Source organism: Lissotriton helveticus, chromosome 3_1 (assembly GCF_964261635.1).
Source record: "Lissotriton helveticus chromosome 3_1, aLisHel1.1, whole genome shotgun sequence".
NCBI classification, from domain to species: Eukaryota; Metazoa; Chordata; class Amphibia; order Caudata; family Salamandridae; genus Lissotriton; species Lissotriton helveticus.
Window position 1 is genome coordinate 396,036,307 of NC_136061.1, and position 25,713 is coordinate 396,062,019.

Consider the following 25,713-nt stretch of genomic DNA (forward strand, 5'->3'; position numbering starts at 1 on the left):
TTCGTAAAAAGTTGAAGTCATGGCTATTCGATAATTAAGCCAGCATTCTTATTCAGAGCAGTCTGCAAGCGCCATGAGACTCTTGAAGTGATGTGTGCGCTATACAAATTATCTTGACTTGACTGTATATGTTTTATTAACCATGCTGATGAGATTGACATGTATTTGTTTTCTAATTGTGGTACAATAATTGTATTTTTGAACACGATAGTTTAAATAAACATTGTAAACTTCCTTCGTGTCCCTTTTCTATTTTATTGTGGACAAGTATGAGTGAATAAACAAAAGGGTGTGTCCTGTTACCGCAATCCCTGAGAGGGTCGGGGGCGTTGTGTTCTGGAGTGCCAAATCACTGGTCTCTCTGGAAAAGGTAGGAGGGCAAGTGAGGTACCATAGCTAGTCAGACTCAGGTGCATAGAAACAGATGTGATATGGTGACTCTGTCCCCTACATACTGATGTTCTATTGTCCTGAGCAGAATCCCTGCAACATCTCTTAATAATCATAAATGCAAGTCAGTCCCGAAAAATTAGTGCTGGTGGGCCCCACTAGCAACCATCGGCTCAAATGAAGCACTGCAAACAACAGGCCTTAATAGGAAGGCATAAGCGGGGGCCATTGAAATATGCGATTATGCAGTCTGTGTGTTGTCTGCGTAATTGAAGAGGAGTTGGCCTAACGGCTAGGGCGCTCGACCTCGGACCTGGGGATCTGGGTTCGAGTCTCGGTAACAACGCCAAAAAAAAAAAAACTCCTGTGATTCTGGGCAAATCACTTAATCTCCCCGTGCCTAAAATGAAAGTGTGTCCTCATGTAACGTAACTGGAAAATATGTAAAGCGCTCTGATACCTGATTCGGTTCAGGTCTAGTTCGCGCTATATAAAACTCTGCAACAAAAAAAAATTTGACTTACCAGATTTGCCACAGTCTACCAGCTTCTACCTATTTTTAATGGTTCTTTTTTTCTGATTACAGAGACTTCAAAAACATTTAGAGTTGAAACAGATTAAAAGTTACTTAAAAAGCAACATATGTTGGGGTGCAGTGGCAGACCCTTTGCAAAGGTTAACTGGAGACTTTTTAGCAGCTGAGTTTTTTAAGGCAATAAACTAGTACAAAACATTGAAACAATGCTTCTACAGAGTTCCCACATAATTTAGATTTTCTTGCTGTAAAGTTCAGTCTAAACATACAGCATAATCTGTTCCTCCATTGCTGCAGTCTCCCTGCAGATAATGAGTAAGCGACAGTATTTTCACAGAAAACAGCACCTTTGGGGCCCAGATACAATCGCAAATATACTGAAGGCCCACAGCAGTTTGTGGTTAACAAAGAAAGGCACTGATCCCCCATTTCATTAATGGAGAGTGTTTGCAAGATCCTCCAAATCCCATGAGCACCCAGAGACACACACCCCACATCATGGTGTATCATGTGACATACGCTCCTTTCCTTGCGGAGCAACGCGCAGATGTAAAAATCCTTGATACTCTTTAAGCAGCGTGCAGCCAGGGTTGCAGAATGGTAAAATAGTAGGTGAATCAACAGCATGGAACACTTGAAACAGCGAGTAGGACAATCTACGCTTGCTTATTTCAGAACAAATGGAGGTCTGCAGTCCATTGGATTTTACTTTGAAACCAAGTAGAGGGGCTCATATGGTTCAAAAGAGACAGAACACCAATAACAATGTAGTTAAAAATGATTTACCCTCTGGACTTGCACCTCTAATATACATATGTCACACACACACACGCTTGGAACAACTCCTAAAGGGGGGATAGCCAGTGATATTGCAAATTAATTATTTTATTGCCTAATACAAAAAATCTTTAAAAGTGCACAATAACAAATCAATACATTTCAACAGTAAAAAAATGGGTACAAGAGTTCCCACAGTAAAAAAAAAATTAAAAACCATAATTACTAAAAAACATAACATTAATGTACAGTTATAGCAGCAGACTCTCATACGGAAGAAACAAAACAGGAAGGCAACAACAGTCTGCCTTTGCGTGGTTAATCTGAGAAAACTAAGAGACAAAGCAAGGGACAGTAATACTTGGCCTCTATGCTACTAGTCCTGTTACAGATTGAACAACATTCATTGCGTCGACGCGTTTCGATGGAATTATCCTAATACATCCACCTTCTTCAGGACAAACATAGAAACTTCCTTCCGCCTTTGTTTCAACTCAAAAGTTATCTTAGATGTACATGGGTATTTCGACCTCTTTAATGCTTCTTGTACATAAGAGTAAGGTTTTTATCATTGGCTATCCCCCCCTTTTGGAGTTTTTCCAAGTGTGTGAGTGTGACATATGTATATTAGAGGTGCAAGTCCAGAGGGTAAATCATTGGATGTTACTTCCATGCCATATCAATATACCCAAACAGTGTGAGGCTATAGGGAAGCGCATCCTGCGCATTATGAAGTAGCACCCTAAATATTTTAGGGTAGGACCCGTTATACATCTCCAGTATGAAATAATGTCTCACATGTGTTGTGCAGTGTATCACATATCGCATACAGTGTCTATAAATGAATGTATGATACTTTCACTTGTAAAGGGTTTTCCCTAACTAAGTTCTACTTGCGTTTTTGTGCAGTGTGTCAGTGGCTTTCAGGTTGTTTGCCCTAAGAATGCATGTAGCTACACTAATTAAAGTTTTGGTGTCCTGCATTACAATACGTCTGACATGAGCACATTAAGTGACTTATAACTAACATCATACGGGGTAAGGCTTGTCCTGACAAAAGCCCAGGATCCTTGGAGACTTCTTAAACAAGGGCTGAAACAAATTGACAAAAAATAAAAGTAGGGAGGATTAGGTACCCATGAAGTACCCTAAGAATAGTTTTTAATCATATCTAGAATACCAATAAAGGGATACCGGGTGTTCCATTGGTATTTACATATAATTAGACCATGTCAAGTAATATCCATAAACTGACCACACCCCAATGAAAGAAAGCAAATTGTTTTTTGGGCAAAGTTAGGATATTGCAGGGCAATCTGGATCAGAAAATATACTGGAATAGTTTGGTTTCTATAACAGAGGGTAGCTAGGGGACCAGGGTGCTACCTGAAACGAAGCCTAAATACTGCAGCCATACTTCAAATACAGTGAGAGGACTTTGGATGCTTTGGGCATAGTTATGTTTTCAAGGCATTCTACTTGAAGAAAGGTAGTGGGATCTATGCATGTTACATCATTCTGGGCACCCACAGATGTGTTTACTAAAATATCTGTGGTCAATAGGTATCCCTGGGTGCTGGCTGTACCTTGGCCCAAATACTGCAACTACCAATATCACAAGACTCAGACTCTCAAAGCAAACTTCCAGAAGACTCAATGGTGAGTTTCTGGGCTTTTCCTGCTGCAAGAAATAGGCCCAGCTACATAAGTGAGGTATTGGTTTTATAGAGAGGTGTGGGAATTATGGGAGGTAGGACGGTTCTTGATCCTTGCAGATTCTGCAAAATTCCATAAGATAAATTTGAGAAAATTGGATATCTTAGCCAATTGTTTGACATGACTTTTGCAGGAAAGAAAAGTGACATCCACACTACCTTGGACTCCAGCAGGTGTATAGTTTTCATCGCCATTGAGCATTTTACGACTTTTCCTGTTGCAGGTGATAAACCGAACCACACAAAAGGAGTACCAATCTTATTGAGGGAAGTGTGGGTTCCCTGGGTGGTAGGACTTTTGTCAGATTCCAGAACTTTGCCACTCATAAATCTGCGATGTTAGCCCAAGTTAGACATTTTCTGGGTGTTCAGAGTAATATATAGTGGAATCTACGCAAGCTATACTCCAATGGACCTTCCCTCCTAAGTGCCTAGTTTACAGAAATCTCTAGGACAGGGAGTTTCCCGGGTTGCCGGAAGGTAGAGGGATCAAATAAAACAGCTACCCATATCCTCACAATGAATGTAATTTAGTGCAAAAAGTGAGATGTTTCCATGTTGTATTTTAGGGCCTTTCTTGTCCCGGGCAACAGACTCGCCCACACCATCATCATCAAGGAATCTTTATTCGGTGATTAAAAATCACCATAAAAGCACATACATAATTACATAAATAAAAAATCATTAAACATTTTCAAGATCCTGATACAAAAATATTAGTATTAGCATAGAACACAAACAGAGAGAGAATATGGCACATAGGGAACAGTAAAATCGGGAACACATCATTCATCGCCCCTAGTTAGCCTTGAACGGACCGCTACCTTAATAAAATTCATTATACAACACAGTGTAAACGGATCCGATGCTTTTTGTAAAAAGGCTAATGCCTCCCTGGCATGTTCCAGTTTAGGTTGTTTTAAAACTTTTACAAGAAATCTGCGCCTGGGCATGATAAAAAAAGGGCAGAGTAAAATAAAATGAAGGGAATCCTGCGGAGACCTATTGTCGCAGCCGCAGGATCCCTTCTGTTCAATTGATGATGCAAACCCTGCTGGTGATGCCAACATGAATGGGAGTAGGTTCAGTCTAAACCGACACATCAAGAATCTATCCTGTGCATTGTACATAAGGTACAGATATGGCTCCATTCCCTCAACGCTCTTCACCAGGTTATGGGCCCTCACTGTCTTTTTAAGCCCTTCAGCCTCCGCTCTGCGTTGACTTTTCAGCTCTAGAAAGATTTTCTTTACCTGCGTTGCTGGGCTACAATTGTTGCAGGGTTAGTGAAGAGGTTCCCAAAGCCTAGTTCCTCTAGGGTATTCTTTACATAATGGAGCCAGGGAATTCGCATACTTTTATCCCTCTCTAAACAATCCGATAAGATTTCTCTGCTTAGAGACGCATCAGGGTTAACCCAAATTTTTAACCAGGCCACAATTGGCCTGAGTTTTACCAAGTCCTCTAGGTATGGCCTCCCTAATTCCCTGTGTGCTATGAAGCCGGCAGTACTTGGGGGTACCCTCAGGATGGATTTTAGGTATTTGTTTTCCTCCCATTGGATTCTTGTGGTGTTAACAAAGCCCCATACTTCTGCCCCATAAATTACTTTAGAACATGATACGGAGCTGTACAGGTTCATCACCTGTTCCGGGCTCCATCTACCTAACCTCCTGCCGTAGCTTGCTATAGCCCCATTGGAAGCGATCATTTTACAGCAACGCTCCTCCACCAGGGAGTTAAACTGTAAGGCACCATCAAAGGTTACACCTAGGTAAGGAAACGTTTTGACCTCTTCTACTATGTGACTACCTATTGTGTAAGTGAATTTTAAAGGAGTTTTTTTACCAGCCAGGAGCACATAGGATTTACTCAGGTTAACAGAGAGATCTAGGGCACCCATGAACTTAACAAATCCATCAATCAAGATTTGTAAGCTCATGGTTGTGCGTGCAATCAGGACCGCGTCATCTGCATAAAGCAGAACAGGAATATGACGCGACCCCACCCTTGGGCAATCCGTCTTTAAACCCAACAGATACTGCTCCAGATTATTAATATAAAGGGAGAACAAAAAAGGGGCAAGAATACAGCCTTGCCGGACACCACTCCTACAGGGAAAAGAATCAGTCAGCCCCCCCTCTCTGTTAAAACGAACCCTAGCCGAGGTGTCACTATGCAGTTCCCTCAGTATGTTGATTAAGCCACTCTCTATCCCCATGTGTGTCATCATGTCCCACAGTTTATCCCTGTTGACGTGATCAAATGCCGCTGCCAAATCCATGAATCCCATATAAATGAGTTCATCACTAGCCCTGGTGTATTTGGCAGTCAGCATATAAAGATTCAGGCATTGATCACTGGTGGACCTCCCTGTCCTAAATCCATATTGAGTGTCCGAGAAGATATTTTCTTCGGTCCACTCGGACAGTCTGTTGAGGATCGCCCTACCCAGGAGTTTAGCCGATACGTCAATCAGGGATATGGGACGGTAGCACTTCGGGTCATCCCTTTTGCCCTTCTTGAAAATCGGCACAATTATAGCTTTGGACCAGGATGGTGGCAAACCACAGATGATAGCAGTGTTTATAACCCTGGTCATTAAAGGGGCCCAAAGTTCTACGCTGCTTAGAAACAGGTCGGGAGGGATTCCGTCAGGGCCAGGGGCTTTATTTCTGGTCAAACCCTCTATCCCAGCAGTGATCTCCTTGATAGTGAATACGACCATTGCAACCTGGGTTGGAATTTCAGGTGATTTTACGGGGGTACCTGACTCATGATTATACAGACCCCTATAGTGGGTGACCCACTGTTCTGGCAGGATGTTAGACCCTATCTCCGGAGTATCGTTTTCCTGGAAGGTGGGTTTGTTAATGATTCTCCAAAAACCCGCCAAATCCTTTTTCCCCTGCTTCTCTTAAATCTGCCCACGCTTCTCCCTGCAGGGCGAGTTTCCTCCTCTTGGTCTCTTTTTTATATTTCTCCCTGGGCGCCTTGATTTTTAGGTCTCGTCCTTTTCCATTGCGAAGCAATGGGAAATGGGGGAGAATTCAAGTGCTCCATCGGATAGTCAAACCACCGCTTTTTTCCGTGGCGTTTTCTTCGAGTGCACGTACAGGCACGCGCATTTGGCCCATACACTTTCATGGCCATCTGTTCCTGTTCCTAATGGCCCTCCCCCAGCACAGAGCGCGCATCGCGGCCGCACAGCACATCAAAGGGCTTCTCCCAGCGTGTGCTGTGCGGCTTCTCCTCCCCTAATTATGTGGCCGGCCGTACTTGTGTTTCCTGGCCGCTTCCCGGCCGATCAACTTGTATCAGTTTGCTTACATTACCATGGTTTAAGGCACACATAATTTCCTGTATCATGCCTTGCACTCCCTACCTTCTCGGGACATTCTTTGCACTTGTAATCATAGCAAACAAGGCAACTTTCGGATCAGCTACGGTCAGACAGCTATCTTGTTCGCTCTCCTTGTTTTCGACGTTTTATGTTCTCTTCCTAAGCCTTACATCAGTGACGGCCCTTCGCTAGCCTTGCACACCAAAGCCTGTGATGTCACTTATATCACAGTTGCTTGAACTAGATTACCTACCCATGCCACCTGAATTTGGCACACATTTTATATTCTCTTGCTGGACATCTCATGCCGTATCGTTATTTTTACTCCTCAATTTCCACACCTGGCATTAGTTTCTTTTCATGCCTTGCACCATTTTGTCATGCTTTACTCTACTCATGCCTTGCAAGCCCTGAACCTATTATCTTCCCTACCCAATCTTTCCACCTGATATCTTCACATGCCATATACCTGTATTCTCCTCCTATGCATATGCACCCGTTATCGTCTCTCACATCAGGAAGGTTTTGTTTCCCATGCCTGCTCCTTGCATCAATCTCATGCTCTGCACCTGAAATGTCACATCAAAGTCTCTGTGCCACTTTCACCCACACAGCAACACTTACAGACACGCAACGCCACTCACACCCACGCAACGCCACTCACACCCACGCAACGCCACTCTCACCCGCGCAACGCCACTCTCACCCGCGCAACGCCACTCACCCGCGCAACGCCACTCAGCCGCGCAACGCCACTCAGCCGCGCAACGCCACTCAGCCGCGCAACGCCACTCAGCCGCGCAACGCCACTCAGCCGCGCAACGCCACTCAGCCGCGCAACGCCACTCAGCCGCGCAACGCCACTCAGCCGCGCAACGCCACTCAGCCGCGCAACGCCACTCAGCCGCGCAACGCCACTCAGCCGCGCAACGCCACTCAGCCGCGCAACGCCACTCAGCCGCGCAACGCCACTCAGCCGCGCAACGCCACTCACACACGCAACGCCACTCACACACGCAACGCCACTCACACACGGGTGCAGATTGTGGGTGCAGATTCAGAGAAAACTCAGCAGCACCACCACCATTGCAATGCAATAGGTCTCGTTTTAACGCAAATTTAAGCTATAGGCCTTGTAAATGGCAAAGCCTTTTATTTATGTTCCAAAAACCAGAACGCAAAAATAAAGGGCATAATCATTTACAATGCTAATAGTTCAGACTCGCGTTATTGCGAGACCTATTGCATTTTCAATGCTTGTTTGTGAATCCCTTGGTTTGGACTTAAGGCTGCTTTTAAGCTCCCTCAATGCTTTTGAGCAATCTTAATCGAACCATCGGGGATTGCCATGGTTCCGTGTGGGCACACTAGTTATTAGTAAGCCATCAACCAGGTTAGCAATCTGACTGAATGCTTCCAATAACCTTGGTCCGTTCATGTCTGTGTCTAAACAGTCATTAATAGCAGATTTACCAGCGTCCACCAGGGCCTTATAGAACTTTTCCCCATCTATTTTGGCCCACTTTAATCTCCTACCTTGATCTATAACCCTCTCCACGATTGTGCGGTGGTCCCTACTTTTTGAACCCGCCCTATACATCAGCTCCAAAACAAGTGGATTATGGTCACTGAAACTACTCCATTCTATCCCTACTCTAATTATCTTATTTTGCAGGGATCTTGAGACCAGGATGTAATCTATAACAGATGAGCATCCTCTGCCCTTGAATGTGGGTGGGAGTGTGCCATCCTTCTGTGTGCCTATCATGTTAATAGTGTGCTCAAGATCATACTTGAGCCGGAGCATACTGAAAGCTGACCCTGACTCGCCCACACAAGTGGGATATCATTTTTGAGAGAAGTAGGTCATCGCTGGGTAGTAGGACTGTTGTCGATCCCTGCAGGTTCTAGAACATTCCCTCGGAGGAATAGGGGAAATTCTGTGATTTTGGCCAAAGTCTGATATTTTCCCGGATTTCTAGTAAGAAAAAGTAGTGGGATCCAAGCAAGCCACAACATTGGTTTCATGTATTAAATTCCTCAACATTATTGGCTTCTAAATTTAAGTCAGTTTGCACAAAAACCTCAATTTGCAAAATCACTAGAGACGAGTAAACCCAAATTATAGGGATGGCCAGTAGCAAAGTGTCTTCTAGGGTTGCAGGTAAAATGGCCTATACCTCTGAAATACAAATCAAGACTACCATTACTAAACATCTCAAGCCTAGCTTTAAGGGACAGTAACCATCTCATAAGTGGTTATTGTGGGGCCACCATCACTTCTTTTTTCTCATTGGAAATTTCCTGAGCGCAAGTGAGGGGGAAAAACACACAAAGGAAAAAATGCTTAAGATCCTGTTGCGCCATAAGGCATTAAACATGCTGGTCCTACGGGACTAATCTTGAAGCTATCTAGGTACATTGCCTCCTGTGACAGCGCCTGTGTCCTGTCAAGGGGACCACCTTAATAAAGCAGCTACCGGTACCCCTGAGACTATTTTAAATCACTTACTACACCACCGTCCACTTACACTCTCGCTTGCATTAATCATTAGGGCAACAATCACAAGATCTCCGATAAAGAGCCCCCTCTTGGGCCCCGTCAGACTTTGCACCGCCGTCCCAATGAGGAGCAGCCTAGTGATGAAGCAGGACACCCACCTGGGTGTGAGAGGGTAATCACTTATGATCACTCGGATCCCAGGATCCAGTCAATCAGCTCCCTAGTCCCAACCAAAAATTAATTTTCTCTCTCCCTTCTATCTTTTCTGGAGGAAGAGCATCTCTCTTTTGCATAACTATGAAAATTTAGGAGCCTGGGTGCTTGACCGTATAATCAGATCCTAATCCCTCGCTTGATTTGCTACACTTAACATACCTGCCATCTTTCAATGTGTTCATGATGAAGCGATTCACTTGACAGATACAGTTTGAGGTCAGGCGGTTGTCCTCCACGAGTGAATTCAACTGCGTCGCTAACATGAAAGCTGGAAAAAAGTGATGTGGCCATGTTACTGGAAAATAAAGGTAGGGGGACAGTTCTAGTCTCAAAGTTTTTACAGCAAAGTTGCAGAAGTGCACACAGCCCAAAATTACGAAACTACGGACAGGCAAGCACATCTTCTAAGGGCCCAAATCGAAATGTTATGCAGCTCAACAATCTTCTATTGATCACATTACAGCCTTGCACATATTTTCTTTGAATCTCCTCTTTAACATTCATGCTCAAGCACAAACACTAGCTGATCTCGGACTCTGTTTTACTTACTCTAGTTCTTTTATTACTACCATAGTGTTACTAATTTGTGCATAAACTGTAACATCTATCTGGGTCTAGTTCTGCTCTCTTACACGGATACTCATATGGCTCTCGCTAGTGACCTGTCAGAAGTGAATCTATGGGATATTTTCCTCCCATACTTGCTTAGTTGAGTTATTTTTATGTTCTTTGTGTATAGATCTCACAGAGAAAGATGCAACCTGAAAGCAAATCAGTGGACAATAATTGCAGGCTAACATTTCAATTACATAAAATGAAGGAGGAAATAATATTATGGTCACAGACTGACTGTTACGAATCTTTCCAACATTCACAGGCTCCAAATACAACACAACCCACCCATCACCATTCTTTAATGTTACGATTCCTTGGTTGCCAAAGTAAATCTAACATGGCATTATCACCCTCCAGGATCAGAAGAGGGGTTGCTCCCTCAGCTTATGCATTATGGAGCGTAACAAAAGGGTCCATACTTACAGGACAGTGTGTTTACCCCATCACTCATCATAAGGCGGTAGCGCTGAGGGCCACTGGCTGATGAAATGGGACGGATATTCTACAATGAAAGAAAAGAATATTGGTCAGGGTGCACCCAATAACAGGCTAATGAAATTAAAAATGTAACTTGAAAGAAGTTGAAGACGTGCAGCATTGTTTTTAAAATACTTACATTTATGGTAAAAAATACACAATGCTAGGCTCTCCTTTTCACAATCCCCAATTAGGGTAAATTGAAGTGTGATCGATTAATTGAAAAACTAAACAGATTATACCAAACATGCCAATCCAATACAGAAGATATTAATCAAAAGTGAACTTCTTAAATTATGGGGTTCTCTCTGAACATGCCATGAACTGACTGGTGTAGCACAAGAAGAGCATACCAGTTGGGCTGCAATAGTCTAAAAATTATTCTTCTCTGAGCACAGCACAGCACCGAGACCGCCCTGATCGCAGCTACAGATGACATCCGAGCCCTGCTCGACAACGGAGAAACAGCGGCCCTCATCCTCCTGGACCTCTCCGCGGCCTTCGACACTGTCTGCCACCACACCCTAGTACAGCGCCTCAGCAACGTCGGAATCCAGGAGAAGGCACTGGAGTGGATCACCTCCTTCCTCGCCGGAAGGACACAGAGTCCGCCTCCCCCCGTTCAGATCGGAAGCCACCGAAGTCATCTGCGGCGTCCCTCAAGGCTCCTCGCTCAGCCCAACTCTCTTCAACGTCTACATGAGCCCCCTCGCAGCCATCGCACGCCAGCACAACCTGAACATCATCTCCTACGCAGACGACACCCAGCTGATCCTCTCCCTCACCAACGACCCCGCCACCGCCAGAGCCAACCTGCACGAAGGGATGACAGACGTAGCCAAATGGATGTTGAACAGCCGCCTGAAACTGAACTCGGACAAGACGGAAGTCCTCATCCTGGGATCCTCACCCTCCGCCTGGGACGACTCCTGGTGGCCCCCCGCCCTGGGCAGCGCACCCAAACCAGCTGACCACGCACGCAACCTGGGCTTCATCCTGGACTCCTCCCTCTCCATGACCAGACAAGTCAACGCCGTCTCCTCGTCGTGCTTCAACATCCTGCGAATGCTACGCAAGATCTTCCGATGGATCCCCACCGAAACCAGGAAGACGGTCACCCAGCCGGCTGGACTACGGCAACTCCCTCTACGCCGGCACCACCGCCAAACTCCAGAAGAGACTCCCAGCGGATCCAGAACACCTCAGCACGACTCATCCTGGACATCCCCCGCCGCAGCCACATCTCCGGACACCTGAGAGACCTGCACTGGCTCCCGGTCAACAAGAGAATCACCTTCCGGCTCCTCACCCACGCACACAAAGCCCTACACAACCAAGGACCAGGATACCTCAGCAGCCGCCTCAACTTCTACGCTCCCACGCGCCAGCTTCGATCGACCAGCCACGCCCTCGCCGCCGTCCCCCGCATCCGAAGAGCCACCACAGGAGGAAGGGCCTTCTCCTACCTGGCCGCCAAGACTTGGAACTCCCTCCCGACCCACCTCCGCCTGACCCAGGACCACCTCGCCTTCAGGAAGCAGCTCAAGACCTGGCTGTTCGAGCAGTAGCGGACCCCCCCCCCCCCCCCAGCGCCTTGAGCCCCTCCGGGTGAGTAGTGCGCTATACAAATGTTCTGATTGATTGATTGATTGAGGTACAGAGAAAAATGATACATGCGGGGGACCACTATGTAGGGAAATACCACTCATTAGTTTTTGCTAGGATGTGCAATGCAGGAATTTATGACACTAATTAACAAGATTTAAATGGCTTGGACATAATATGACAAGTTTGCTATCTTTGATGAAAATAATCTGCACCATTTGCAATGGCCCCATCTGCTTTTCTTGATTTTCTAAAAAAAAAAAAAAAAACATTGCAAAATATGCATAGTGGAAGTCATTGAGACAAAAATTAGCAAGAGCTCCATACATGCAAGATATCATTAGTCGAGATGGAAAGATTTGCTGATATGCTGTAGCCCATAATGGCAGGACAGGCGTAAATGTGCATAAAGAACAAAGTCTGAACTCATGTTAATACGCGGGGTCAGAAAATGTGTGACACAGCCAAGCAGAACCTCTTTTACCTTGCCATTTGATTTCATACACTTGCCTGAAGTTTCCCAAATAAGGAGAAAAGTGTATTGAAATGACATGATACTCAACATGGCGTAAATTGGAAGGAGACTATTCAAGTGATCTTAAGAGGAAGGTAGACCAAGGGGCTGGAGTTACTATCTCAGAACAGGCATTTGCTTTTCAAATATAGAAGAGTCCAGCACAAATTGAAGGGTGCAGGAAAAGGGTCGGCATTGGACAAACAAGGAATGCACATTTAAAGCACATAGGACGGGAGGAATACTTGATAAAGTCTACAATTATAGAGAACATACTGGCAAGAAAGGATGGTCAAGAATACTGTATAAGAAAAATGCTCATAAGGAAAGGATAGATGCCAAGTATTGTGCATGTTAAGGAAATCGTTAAATGTAGGAGGGTTGAAGCTATATGTGTTGGGTGAAACCAGAGAAAACGTTAAAGTACTTCACACATTGTCGCCCTGTAAAGCATAGAGCAATGTTTAAATACATAATACACAACTCATGTAATGTTGACCAAGACAAGAAAATGTTGGGACAATGTTGGGACAATGTGAAATGTAAGTTTTGATACATGCACACTACTGCACGAGAAAAAGACCAACACAGAAATAGATACAGTGTAATTAACAAATGTAAGCAAGTTAAGGGAACAGACCAATATTGAGCACTTTGCACGTTTGGGAAGTCCATGTAAAAGACAGGGTGTAGTGAAAGTTTGATTCTGAGCACCACACATGAACAGGACGTTCTGAAACATTGCAAAGAATCCATGATAAATACAGTACACAATTTAAGGAGGTCATAAAAATAAGAGGGAGGATTGATGCACATTAATGCATCAGTCAGTGGCATCTACATGAAATATGAGGCACGCGGGAAATTTGACTTAACAGGAAGAGTTATTTAAAATGCAGGGTACAGTATAAATTAGTAACTCCTCGAACTGCATGGCAGAGCAGAAGGTTCAACTACAGTTTCTGCATGAGTTAGAGCCGTCTTATTTCAGCCATATCGGACATTATCAGCACTTTGAAACAATATACTAGACCTCACTTGTAGCCAGTATTTCATTAGAAGATATACAGTGGCAGTCATCCTAAAGACCCTTGCTCGGAGAATATAGTTGTGAACTATCCAGGCTTCCTGCTTATGTTTTTATCAACACAAAATAAATGCGTTGTGTGCTTGATTACAAGACTCCAACCCACTCAAAGCCCCACTCCAATGGCAGGTGGGCAGTGGTTGCTGGGATGGAGATGCATTCTTTAATGTGGAAGCATGTTCTGTGAAACTTAGACCCAATGACATTAAAAGGGTAAGAACAAACTGGCATGGAGATCAGAGCCAGCTAATTTAAAGGATTCTTTTCCTTGCATTACCCTGGCGGTGCCAATGCATGGCATAATAACTTTTATAATCACAGGAAACGTGCACCTCCACAGCTGATCTTCTAATTTTATTGTTTCTTTGCTGGGAGGTGAACTTACATTAACATTTTTTGGTCTCATCTTCACCCAACCCAGGTTAGACTTATACTCACTGTAACTTGTAAGATCGGCTTCGAAACAGTCTCACCCTGCATCATGGCCTGGAAAGAAGAAAACAATAGATTAGCAGACAGTCAAAAAAGCTGTGTGACATTGTGCAAGGCCCTGAAAGAATTCTGGCTTTCTTGAAGGTTGGGAAATCTTGTACTGGGCCAACAAATATATGCAATTGATTTCAAAGAGAATAGGATTGGATACCACTCTACACCCTTTGTTCCACAAGTGCAAGCAGGACTTAACTTTAAAGATATTAGCTTACAGGTTTCAGAGAAAACACTCCATCTTTTAGACACAGGCACATATGCTAAGGAGGACAAAACCTTTCATGATGATTGATGCAGACATAGAATCCACCTTACTTTTTGATGGTTTCTGACATATCAGATAATTTTCTACAGTGCACATGTAAATCAACCTTTCGCTGATGAAAATTCCTATAATAATGCAATTCCGAAAATTGCAATACAACACCTTTCTTTTGCAACCTTCAGCGGAAAACTTTAGGAAAGTTAGCAATATTTCTGAAATTAGGTGCAGACATCACTGGGATGAATCGTCCTTAAATAGTACAGTATCCGATGAATTTGCTGCACATTTACAATGCTATCAAACCTTTTTAAAATGCAGTTTACCAACTTAGAAAAAAGAGAACTTTTGTCTGCCAAGTGGCAGACTACATTTGCTAAAATCTTTTAGGATGTAATTTTACAAAAACATCTTTTAGCTTGCACTCATAAATGTTTTTTTAAAAGGAAGCACTGTAAACTGTGTGGTAGACAGGATTCAGAATAGAAGAAATTCCATTAAAGTGATGGTTGTTTGGCTCATAGCTGTACTTAAGGTAAACATATACATATATTAATGTGGTGCGCAGCACAGAGTAATAAAATCACATATTATGAGCCACAAACACTACTGTTCAATGTTAAATCCATTCATTACTAACAAAGGAATTCTTATAAAATCCTCCTGGCAACCTAGTGACAAAATCTTTATCAAAGCTAAATGTTGCCTTGATCGGCCCTGTACATCCACAGCTACAGGCATTACTTTGCTCTAAATGCTCCAATTAGCTAGAGGAGCAATCCAACCTAAATTAAGGCAATCTATGGTGTGCGGCTGCTCATATTCCACAATCTGACATCAATTTCAGGCCTTGAAAAATCATTACGTTACTAGACCTGCAGGTCTAGCAGTGCTTAATTTGTAAAATAAGTTCCAGGGCCCTTGTCAGGAGGCTACTGCAGCCAACACCTCCCAGTGCTCCTGCCTGCGCTCCCAATAGTAGTACCATCACAACTACTAGCCATCACACTCCTACAAGTGTGAAAGTTCAGACTACTCCAGGCCCCCCAAAGCTGTAAGAACGGCTTGAGCAGCAGTGAATTATTAAACAACTGTTGCTTTGCTCAAATCTCTAAATTGGGCAAACAGCGCCACTCTATGGCAGATTGCCATAACAAGTGCAGATGTTGACAATTAAGTGCGGGTGCTCACCACCGTGATCCACTGGTTCAAATTAGGCACTGAGGTCTAGTCACTTGAATAAGCTACTCGATCGATAATATTCTAGACCCATAACCTTCTCTCAAATTGTGTGATCCTAGGCAAATATTTTATTTCACCAATCCTCCGTTTTCTTCACGGCCACATACAAGAGCACTTTCAAGTAGGTGTGTTCAGCTGCTCTGCTATACAAAAAAAAATCATGTTTGATTTTATAGACTAAACTTGTTCCATGTATAATCAGAATCTAGCCTATATATGCCTCTTAGTTCCCTAATAATGCCGGCAGGGATAGGAATGTTTCTCAGTTAATGTTTAAAATTTCAGTTTCTATTCTCTCAATGCAGAGGTATAATCTGATGTGTCAAAAAGAAACTTAAGCAGGTTACAAAAATACACTTTTATTCAATTTTGAAGACAAAGACACAGACCCAACATAATCTTTGTTGCATTGTTTAAATGGCAAAAAACATCAGCTGCCTATGACGTAACAAGTAAAACATTTGCACAAGGAAGCAAAGCAGTTTCACTTTGCGTTCTTTTCTAAATATACAACTTAAATAGCATAATTTTGCAATGTTCTGCAAATTCCAAAGTAGTTTGCCTACTTCAGCTCCCTATCTTTTTGGTGGTGTCTCTCACCTGCGTCCCTCTGAGGTAACTGAAGATCACATACTGACCAAAGGCAAGAATCACACTGCAGTTAAACCCAGACAAGGATAGCCAGTCAGAACCCATGTCAATAAAAGTTGGGGTGTAGACATTGGCAGCAAGCTTTAACTCAGGTTTGATTACAATTAATGGCCCATGTACAAATATTAAACGCAATCTTCAAAAATGTAATGGTTTAACCAGTAAAAGGCGCTTTGAACTTTATGCTAGTATGAAAGGTTAGTTATATATATATATGGGTAAACCCAATGGTACTGGGACCTGGGTATTAGACACTACAATAGGGAGTGGTCCCAGAGCACTATACTATGCCACAAAACAAAATGTTGTATACTCACATAGATGTCTGCAGGGCCATGACGGTGCCCCAAACTACCGGTACTCCCCACCCCCCCACCCCAGTCCTGATGAAGACCCCCTCGTAAGGTGCAACTAAACCTACATATATTCGGGATCGAAACGTCGACACAACACTCCTCTATGAGCCAGCCAGAAACAACAGAGATTGCTCCACTGTGGTTTTTCAGTTTTTAGACCTGGCTACAATAAATCATGTATATTGTGGTGCATTTATGGCAAAAACCAAACAGACATTTTTTCTTGACATTATGATTTAATTGTTTGCACAATTACTTCTTGCTAACACGCCTTACCCTCACCGAATCACTTCTTCTAGGACCTCCTTTCCCTGTTGCTCCGGGCACACTGTGTATTAATTTTTGACTATGTACTAGATGTATTTAAAATCATGACAGTGTGAATAAATAACACTGATCTTTCATTTCTATGTATTTTCTTTTTAAATCTATGTGATTATACAACATTTTGTTTTGTGGCATAGTATAGTGTTCTGGGACCACTCCCTATTGTAGTATGAAAGGTTAGGCAGAACATAGGTCCCTTCAGCCTGGTCCCTTGGACCCTGGCTGTAGCTGGCCCCTTCTTTCATTATCATTGGGGGCGGGATTTGAACAAATGTCTCTAAGTGCATATTTAAAAACTTTCACTATTTATACTTCTCAATGAGGTATTATAATTAGGGCTCCCGATTTTATGGTAGCGTCCTAAAGGCTGATTGCAACTCTGGCTTTGCAGTCTGAGCCCGTGCTGCAATCAGAATGACTGGCGCCGGTAGAATTTTCAGAGCGAGGATCCGGTAATTGACATTACATCAATGTTTTTCAGAAGACTTGTGATGTTAGTGAATGGATGCCACAGTCCGGTAGCCCCCTCTGAAAAGTGTTCCAGCACCATACCCCAGTGCAGATCATAATCTGCTACTTTTATGGGCAGAGCAGTTATTTTGGGCAGAGAAGCATTTTGGCCATAGTCCGATATCAAAGGGCATAGTCATGGTTGTGACATTTACACACAATTGCTGTTATTACATTTATATTTTACACAAGCCTCGACCCGAGGTTGCGGGGTAGAGGGTTGACCGAAGAGCTAAGTTTTTACATAATGTGACTAGAGGCTTACCACCTTCCTATATGTCAGAGTTCTTCAGTGAGGTGAAAATCCAGGTTTTCACTGCCCCATGATCTTATCCTTTGGATGGTCTTCATATTAGTATATGCATGAAGTGGGACTGGAAGAGGCTAGGCGCATCTTGTAAGACAGGGGTGCAAGTAGCACCAGCGAGGAGGTTGACGTGTACAGCATGAGTGTATGGAGGTGCTCAACACACCAAGCAATAAGTGGCTGATGTAATGACTCAGAAACTGGAGTGTGTGTGTAAAGCACTGTGCAAAGTGGTTAGACCAACATACAGGTAAACATAAAGCATGTTGCACAGGTGCTGAATGAGGGGGCACTACACTTGTGGAGGCACTGCTGTGTAATGTTTGAAGAGACGTGGAATGCTTACAGAGAGGGTAAGAGGCAAAGAGTATAGTGTAGGTGGTTAAGAAAGGTTTAAAATCCCCTGCATGGTTTTGTAAAGCTGCAACGCTCTGCATATTTTTTACCTTTTATTTTTGTCTAGTCGACTTGACGACAGGGTCCTTTTATTTGTTCTGAACTACTAGTATTCATCTTCGATATTGGAAACTTCAGTCAGACACTCCCCACCCCCCACAACCTCCTGCCCTAAATACCACTTCCCAAAGCCTGGTACATTGAAACACAGCCTGGCCCATTTCCTATGTGTTGACAATCATTACTGCCACATCCCCACTCGAACCAGCCAACACCTCAAATGTGACCACCCAGACACAAAGTTTCTGCATTTTGAGCAGCAGCTGCCAGAAGATGTTTCCAGAAGATTTGAGGAACCCTTAAATATTTAAAAACTGCTGACTCTTTGGCTTGCTTAAGGCAAGTTGCCTTCCCCATCAGCCAAGAAGTATTGGCTCTCTCAACCAGTGCATTGCTTAAAACTTGTGACTCAAAAGGGAGGAGAACTGTGTACCAGTGTCAGGCCAGACGGTGAGAGAGGCAGCAGTGGAATCTTTATGTGGCAGCCATTCTTCTTCTGGACTGTATTGAGGTGCCACAGAAATAATTTTGGTTTAGCTCCTGTAGCCCAACACATGATGTAGTGGACTATGTACTAGGCCCTATAAGATGGCCCATCACAGATGTGGCAGGTGCAACTTTCATGTCATGAAGACTCAAAGTCCTACATTTCTCTCAAGTTTTTCGTGATGAAAGACGTGGCTATACAAGGAGATTCAGATCAAATATTGTTGAATTTGACTACTTGATTGGGAATTTAAGCTGGGGGGAAATGCAGCATCCAGTAACCATTTTGGGCTTGCCATTCAAACACAGCTGTTAGCACTCTAGCATTTGCTGGCAATGGTCACCTTCTCCCAGTCTGCTTACTAAATTGTGGCCGTGGAACTGACATGCGCAGCGGGCTGCAAGCCAGTCTGCACCCGATCATGACCAGGGTCAGGAACGCTGCTCCACTACCAGCACGTAGGCTAACTCACTCAGCCCTGCAACTGCTCATCCTCAGTCTTTTACTCCAGGACCCTGCCACTCATCAGTGGACCTGGGTTCAAAAAGGAGAAAATGGGGGGGTAGAACACCTTTAGAGGGGAGATTTGCACGTCACAAACTGAAGACATGGCGATGCGAAGTGGAACAGAAAGACGATCTCCTAACCGCCTAATTTCTGCAATACATGAGTATTGTAATTCACCATATTTGATTTGTACTGTGATATCGCAATGATGATTCTGTGCTTTTCTTTTAATAAAAATTGATTAACACCCCCCCCCAAAAAAAAGGAGTAAATGCCCATACTACAACTTTATCACTACCGCTCCCCCCCTCGGAGCCCCAACCGATGGGTAGCCCGGGCATCAATAGGACAATGTAAGGCATGAATACAGTTCTAATTGCTTCAGGTTTTTCAATCTAAATTGCTGCTCTTGATTTAAACATCAACTGGACAGCTTTAATTTTCTAATTGATCACAGTCCAGATACTATCTTCAATCTAAAACCTGGTTTAACGGCGCATCAGTGCCAGACACTGCCATGGCACTACCTTCAGATTATCAAATTCTCAGAGTTGATCACTTAGAGTCTTAGACAAATAAAGGAGGTGGTGTTGCTATCTTCTTTAAAAAACAATTTACTGGGGACGTGGCAGGGCAAGATGGCCGAGTGGCTGTAATCCGTCTCGGCTACTGGTCCACGCGCTGTTTGGCGAAGCTTAGCAGCAGCTCTAGTGCTTCCTCGGTGCTGCAAACAACTGATCTGAGCCGTGAATGTGTGAGGCATCGACTGATTGTTTTTGCATGGACGGCGCTTCACGGAGGTTAACACTTCAGCCCACGTCTTTGGACGGTGAGGAGAGTGGCTGCATAAAATGGCAGCGCAGCAGCAGGGGAGAGTATCGACGGGCCGCCTTTGCTGACGACGCTGGATCTCTACCCTGGGCAGCGGGGGCGATATTACCGCAGACCCGCCTGGAGGCACGGCGGTTTTGGCGCTGTGAAGCCTAAATCGGCAATTTTCAACTCTTTTGATTCTGCCTGATTTCAAGATGGCAGACGCGCGAGTCTGCCGATCTGCAAGTTTTCACACCTACAACCCCCGCGCCTCCGTTAACTGATGCGATCTGCAGGACACCAAGGCGCACTGCTGGAATCCACCTGCACTACAGGTCACTATTATGCAGCCTGAACTTTCTCAACCTACAGGCCCTGTGAAAGTGGCCCCTAGCACCTATATCCTTCTGGAGTGCGTGCCATCCACCAGCCTTTCTCTTCAGTGACTGGGGTAAGCGGGACCGCGCTGCTTGTCACTTCTGGGCTCCCACTCTGCTCTCCGTATGTGGGACTGTTGGGGATTCCGCTGCCACCTCTGCATTCTAAGAACTCTCTGCGTCACTCAGGGCCACCACAGCAACACTTGGCGCCACCACAGCAACACTCGGCGCCAAGAACGCATCACTCAGCAGCACCACAGCAGCACCCAGCGTTATCGTCCATGCATACTGAAGATTTGCAGCAAGATTAAATAAACCTTAAAAAAAAAATTGTATATCTATGTGACTCAACTTGCCCAACATAGACTTGACTTAATGTAACTGCTGTTATTGTAAACTTTTGTGGCTTCAATTACTCACTAGAAACAGAAATAATCTTTTTGCAAACCAAATTTCTTACAGATAAGCATTTGCAATGCAATAGGTCTTGCATTAGGAAAGTGTGAGCTATTTGGTATTGTAAATGACACATTTTTTTAATATGTGTTGGCTTTGAAAATATATAAATTAATAGCATTGTTATTCACAAAGCCAATAGCTTACACTTTCCTAATGAGAGTCCTATTGGCTATGGCAATGCTTGTTGGTATCAAGCAAGGACAGTGCTGTTGTGGTGCTGAGTGATGAGGTGGTGGTGGAGTAGGAGGGTGGCGGTGGAGTAGGAGGGTGGTGGTGGACTAGGAGGGTGGTGGTGGACTAGGAGGGTGGTGGTGGACTAGGAGGGTGGTGGTGGACTAGGAGGGTGGAGTTGGAGGGTGGAGTTGGAGGGTGGAGTTGGAGGGTGGAGTTGGAGGGTGGAGTTGGAGGGTGGAGTTGGAGGGTATTGTGGAATCTGAACGTAATGAAGGTAGAATATAACTTGCATTGAAGACTGTATTTTGTATTACTTTTTATTTTAGTAACATTACTAGATTGGTTTATGAATCTGCAATGAATAACTTGTAGCTACAGCTTGAAGAATAACCAGATATGTGGTAGTAATGTGAATTACACTTTAAGCTCATTTGGTCTTTTTCATATAATGAAACCACACCCTGGGTATCAGATAAAGGATACACAAATTCAGAATACAAATCATAATGGGGGGTCAAGGTACAACTGATTAATTTTCAAATGGATATATTACACTACACATAAATGTCCTACCTTGGCTTGTATTGGTGAGTATGGGAAAATGGTTTGGAAATGACCACGTACAACTACTAGAGATAATATACACTGGAGATATGTGTGCTATTATGACCGGTGCTTGGTCGAAGTATTTTACTATGATCCAAGATGGCATCACTTTTTATACGTCGTAATACTATAAATATGTGAAGAGGTAGACTTCTCTAGCACACCCCAGCAATTTAAAAAGAGGATAAATTTCGAATGATTGTAATAATTTTCATATTTAGGGATTACACATATGTACGAGTTTATCTTTCGATATGGTAATTTTTGGTGCTTCGCGGATGTCTGATTTAAAATTATGAAGGTGGAGTTTGCCTGGATAATACAGGCACATAAATATTGAGTGACGCAGCATCGACTTATGTGAACTGGAGATTGGGTTTATGCAAATATATCTTTGCAAAACGTGAACATTGAAGATTTACGGATTGACACAGGAGTCACGTGACCATAAGTGAAAGGTTAAGAATGCCGGATTCCCGGCAATCGTCCTCGAGGTATCGGAACGATGGTTGCACACGCTGCGAGGGACGCATACACGGTAAGAGGAGACTGGGTTATGTGAAGTAGGATTTGGAATAAGCATGTTTGGGTGCCTGAAATATAGGGTATAAATGCAATTTGTTTGAGCTACATAATAATAGGACATTTTGAAAAATATGCCGCAGATAGGGGATACAGGGGATACATGGCTACAATTGGGATACCAATTTAAACCGTACTTGGACGGTCGGATGAGCATGAGCTAATTTGTTTTTAACTGGAAATATACAGTGAAACCTAAGCTTTGTTTTTTATTTAAACAGAGGGGTGACATTTTAGCACCCATCAATTTAAGGAACGCAAGGGATGTGTTGAAGTAAAGATACAAATGAGCTGGGAATGTAAGTGGGACTGCTGCCTGGCGCAAATGGCGTGAAGATAAACTCTCGCCATTGCTGTGGCGGGAGCGGGGGAGCGCATTCCTTTGAAGTCTGATGTAAATGTAATTTGCACTTGTATAGCGCCTATCACCCAGGGGTCCCTAAGCGTTGTACGAATACCGCTGTGGAACCCTTCCTGGCCTGTTCCTGTGAGGTGTCCACTCCTGGGCACCCCCAAGGTGAAGCCAGGCATCCTAGCGTTGTTAGGGCCGGTGTGGACATTAAGCAAGCTATTGCCCAGAGTTGCAGAGTGGAACCCATGATTACAATAGGCACAGAGGCGAGAATTATCGGGTCCGAGGACATTGAGCCCAAGACCCTGCCGCGACAGGGATTGAACCCTGGTCCCGGGACAGACCTCTGCCTCAGGGTCTGCCGCTCTAATCGGTGAGCCACACTTCTCCACTGGTGGTGCGAGCGGCTTCCTTTCAAGTCAGATGGGGCGGGCGGGGGAGCAAATGGCAAGCGCGCGCACACAGCACATGCACTGTCCATAATCCGCATTCAAAAGCCCTCTTGGTAAGCTTTTCTGGAGCACCTCTCTATATCTCTCGCATATCGATTGCTTATGCAATACGCTAGGCGAGACCTAAAAATGATGTTTGAAACAAACAATCTATTGCAACAGCATTTTTCTCGTAAATCTACCAACAATGTATTAACAAAAAAACTAATTTATATCTAAAAGGAGACTCTGAATTGCTCGAGTGTCCATGTTTTCCTTTCCAGAAACATTTATTTTAAGACGTCACAATGCGGCACGCCTTTCCCTTGTGAAAATGCTGGCCAGCTTCAGATGCCACCTGGCAGGCCACTAATAAACTACAACAAAGAATCAATATTATTCATTGTAAATAGAAAAGAGCACTGACATGGCGGCTGCCCATATAATTAGAAAGGACATGCGTTTCTATCCAGGCTTACACATATTCTGTGGTACTCTAACCCTCTGAGATGGAGTACTTTAAGGACCATGTGTACTCCCAATGCTATGAGGGGGATGGCCCACTGAGGATCAGTGCCTGCAGGAATGGGTAGACAACAGCAGAGAGTCTTTATGAAAAAAACTGGGAAAATGTGTCGCCACCTTCTCCGCCTTAGACCAGGCACAGACATCTATCAGAAAGATCTTCCATGGGAAGGCTTTTGCCAAGGCCAGATGAGGGATGGACACTCCTCCGGCCTTCCCGATCAAGAAGGCTCCTATAGGGGATTGGCCAAGATAAACAATGGATGGTACGACAGACACCATTTACGGGCCTTCTTCCCCTACAGAGGAACCAGCAGAGGCAACAAAGGAAGCAGAGTTGTAGTGAACACCCTAGGGGTTAGCATTTCCATTACCCCCAGCCTCCCCGAGAGTGGAGTGTGGGGTTGAGTGGTGGCTATGCTGGTTTGTGGACAAATGGAGGGCGATTTCCTCAAACTATGGGACGATACCAACAGTACATGGGTTCAACATAGAGTTCTATGAACCACCAGTCCAGCTCTCCCAGCCAACGCCCTTACATTTCTCAGATCAGGAAATTAATCATGCTCTTTCCCAAAAAACCAATTTACAGGACGGCACTTCACCTGAATGGTTTTCTGACCAACCTTTTCTTAGTGGAAAAGACAGACAAAGGTTTCAGCCCAGTCAAACTTAAAGGAGTTAAACAAGTGGCTGGTATATCACCATTTCAAAATAGAGAGGATCCACCTCAAGAGATGTCCTTTTGGCAGAGCCCTGGATGGTAAGAATGAATCTACAGGACACTTACCCAACCATTCTGATTTTTGCCCCCCACACAGGAGATTCTTCCAGTTCTCCTGGAGGGACCAAATAGACACATTCCTAGCACTCCTATTCGGTTTATCCTCAGTTTCACCAAATTCTTAAGGCCAGTGGTGGAGGTACTCAGACTGATCATCTTACTTGGACGATATCCTTTTGATACACAAATGCCTTTTTCAAATACGATACAATCTGAACACTCATGAGCATGCGTGGACAGTAGGTGCGGAGATAAACGCACGTGATCATTCACCTGGGGATAGCAGAGCACATTTAAGTGTGTGGCAGTTGCTGAAAGTTAAGCTGTTTGATATTGACGGACTAAGCTGGAGTATTTCGCAGTTTTTGCCGCGAGACAGAAGGGAGCTGAGTGACTTAAGAATCTCGGAATTTTTTTATTTTAAAGATAAAGGAACATGTGTCACGGTAAGCTTTCGGTAAAGAATGTTATTATTAAACAGCAAGCACTGGCTGGAGAGGATATAAATCATAGAGCATAGCTTCGCTGTGCAGACTTTAGATAATGGACTTCTGGGGAGAAAGGGACAAATAAAGGACGATGCTAATTATGTTGGCAGTAGCATCAAACACATTCAGAAAGTGAACATAAGTGCTTTGAGTACTAATTTTGAGTGCATGTAGTTTTCAGATTGTAGTATAAGCATGATAATTGTAATTATTGGTGATGTATATTTTCTATTTTTATAGATACCCCCGAAGAAGGGTTTTATACCCGAAATGCATTGGGTGTTTTTTAAATAAAGCGTGACACGTGGAAGCATGCTGTGTTCTTGTGCTTTTTTGAAGAATTATGAAACATAACAGAAATGAGTAAAAATGAATTGAGTAAAAATGAATTGAAGGAAACAAAGAAGTACAAAGGATAAAATTGTGGAATAAGCGTCTTATGAATTTAATTCATTGGATTTGTTTTCAAATAATGGTTGTGCAGCTTGATGGGAACCGAAATGCGGTTCCCTTGTGTTCTTATGTTTGCAGCGCAAGTGGACAGAGCGCAGAGGAAGCTAGCACACCGAGCAGGTTTAATTGAGAGAGTACATGAAATTTGGTTTACTTGGAGAAATGTGACTATATAGGTGTGCAATTAAACCATTCTGTATCCACAATCTGAACACAACCATTCAGATTCCTGATCCAGGAGAAGCGCAAATCAAAATGAGTAAATCAGACTTGATTCCGAAACAGAAACATAATG

At 43.8% G+C, this 25,713-nt stretch overlaps 1 protein-coding gene across 1 annotated transcript in view; it reads right to left on the reverse strand.

The window, feature by feature from the left end:
* RPA1 (replication protein A1) overlaps window positions 1–25,713 on the reverse strand; it is a 251,759-nt gene that overhangs the window by 223,010 nt on the left and 3,036 nt on the right. The window contains exons 2-4 of the mRNA XM_078680149.1: window positions 14,216–14,263; window positions 10,518–10,596; window positions 9,639–9,747 (exon numbers count right to left, since the gene is read on the reverse strand). Of these exons, the coding sequence (XP_078536275.1) occupies window positions 9,639–9,747; window positions 10,518–10,596; window positions 14,216–14,263 (236 nt within the window). The remainder of the gene's footprint in view (window positions 1–9,638; window positions 9,748–10,517; window positions 10,597–14,215; window positions 14,264–25,713) is intronic.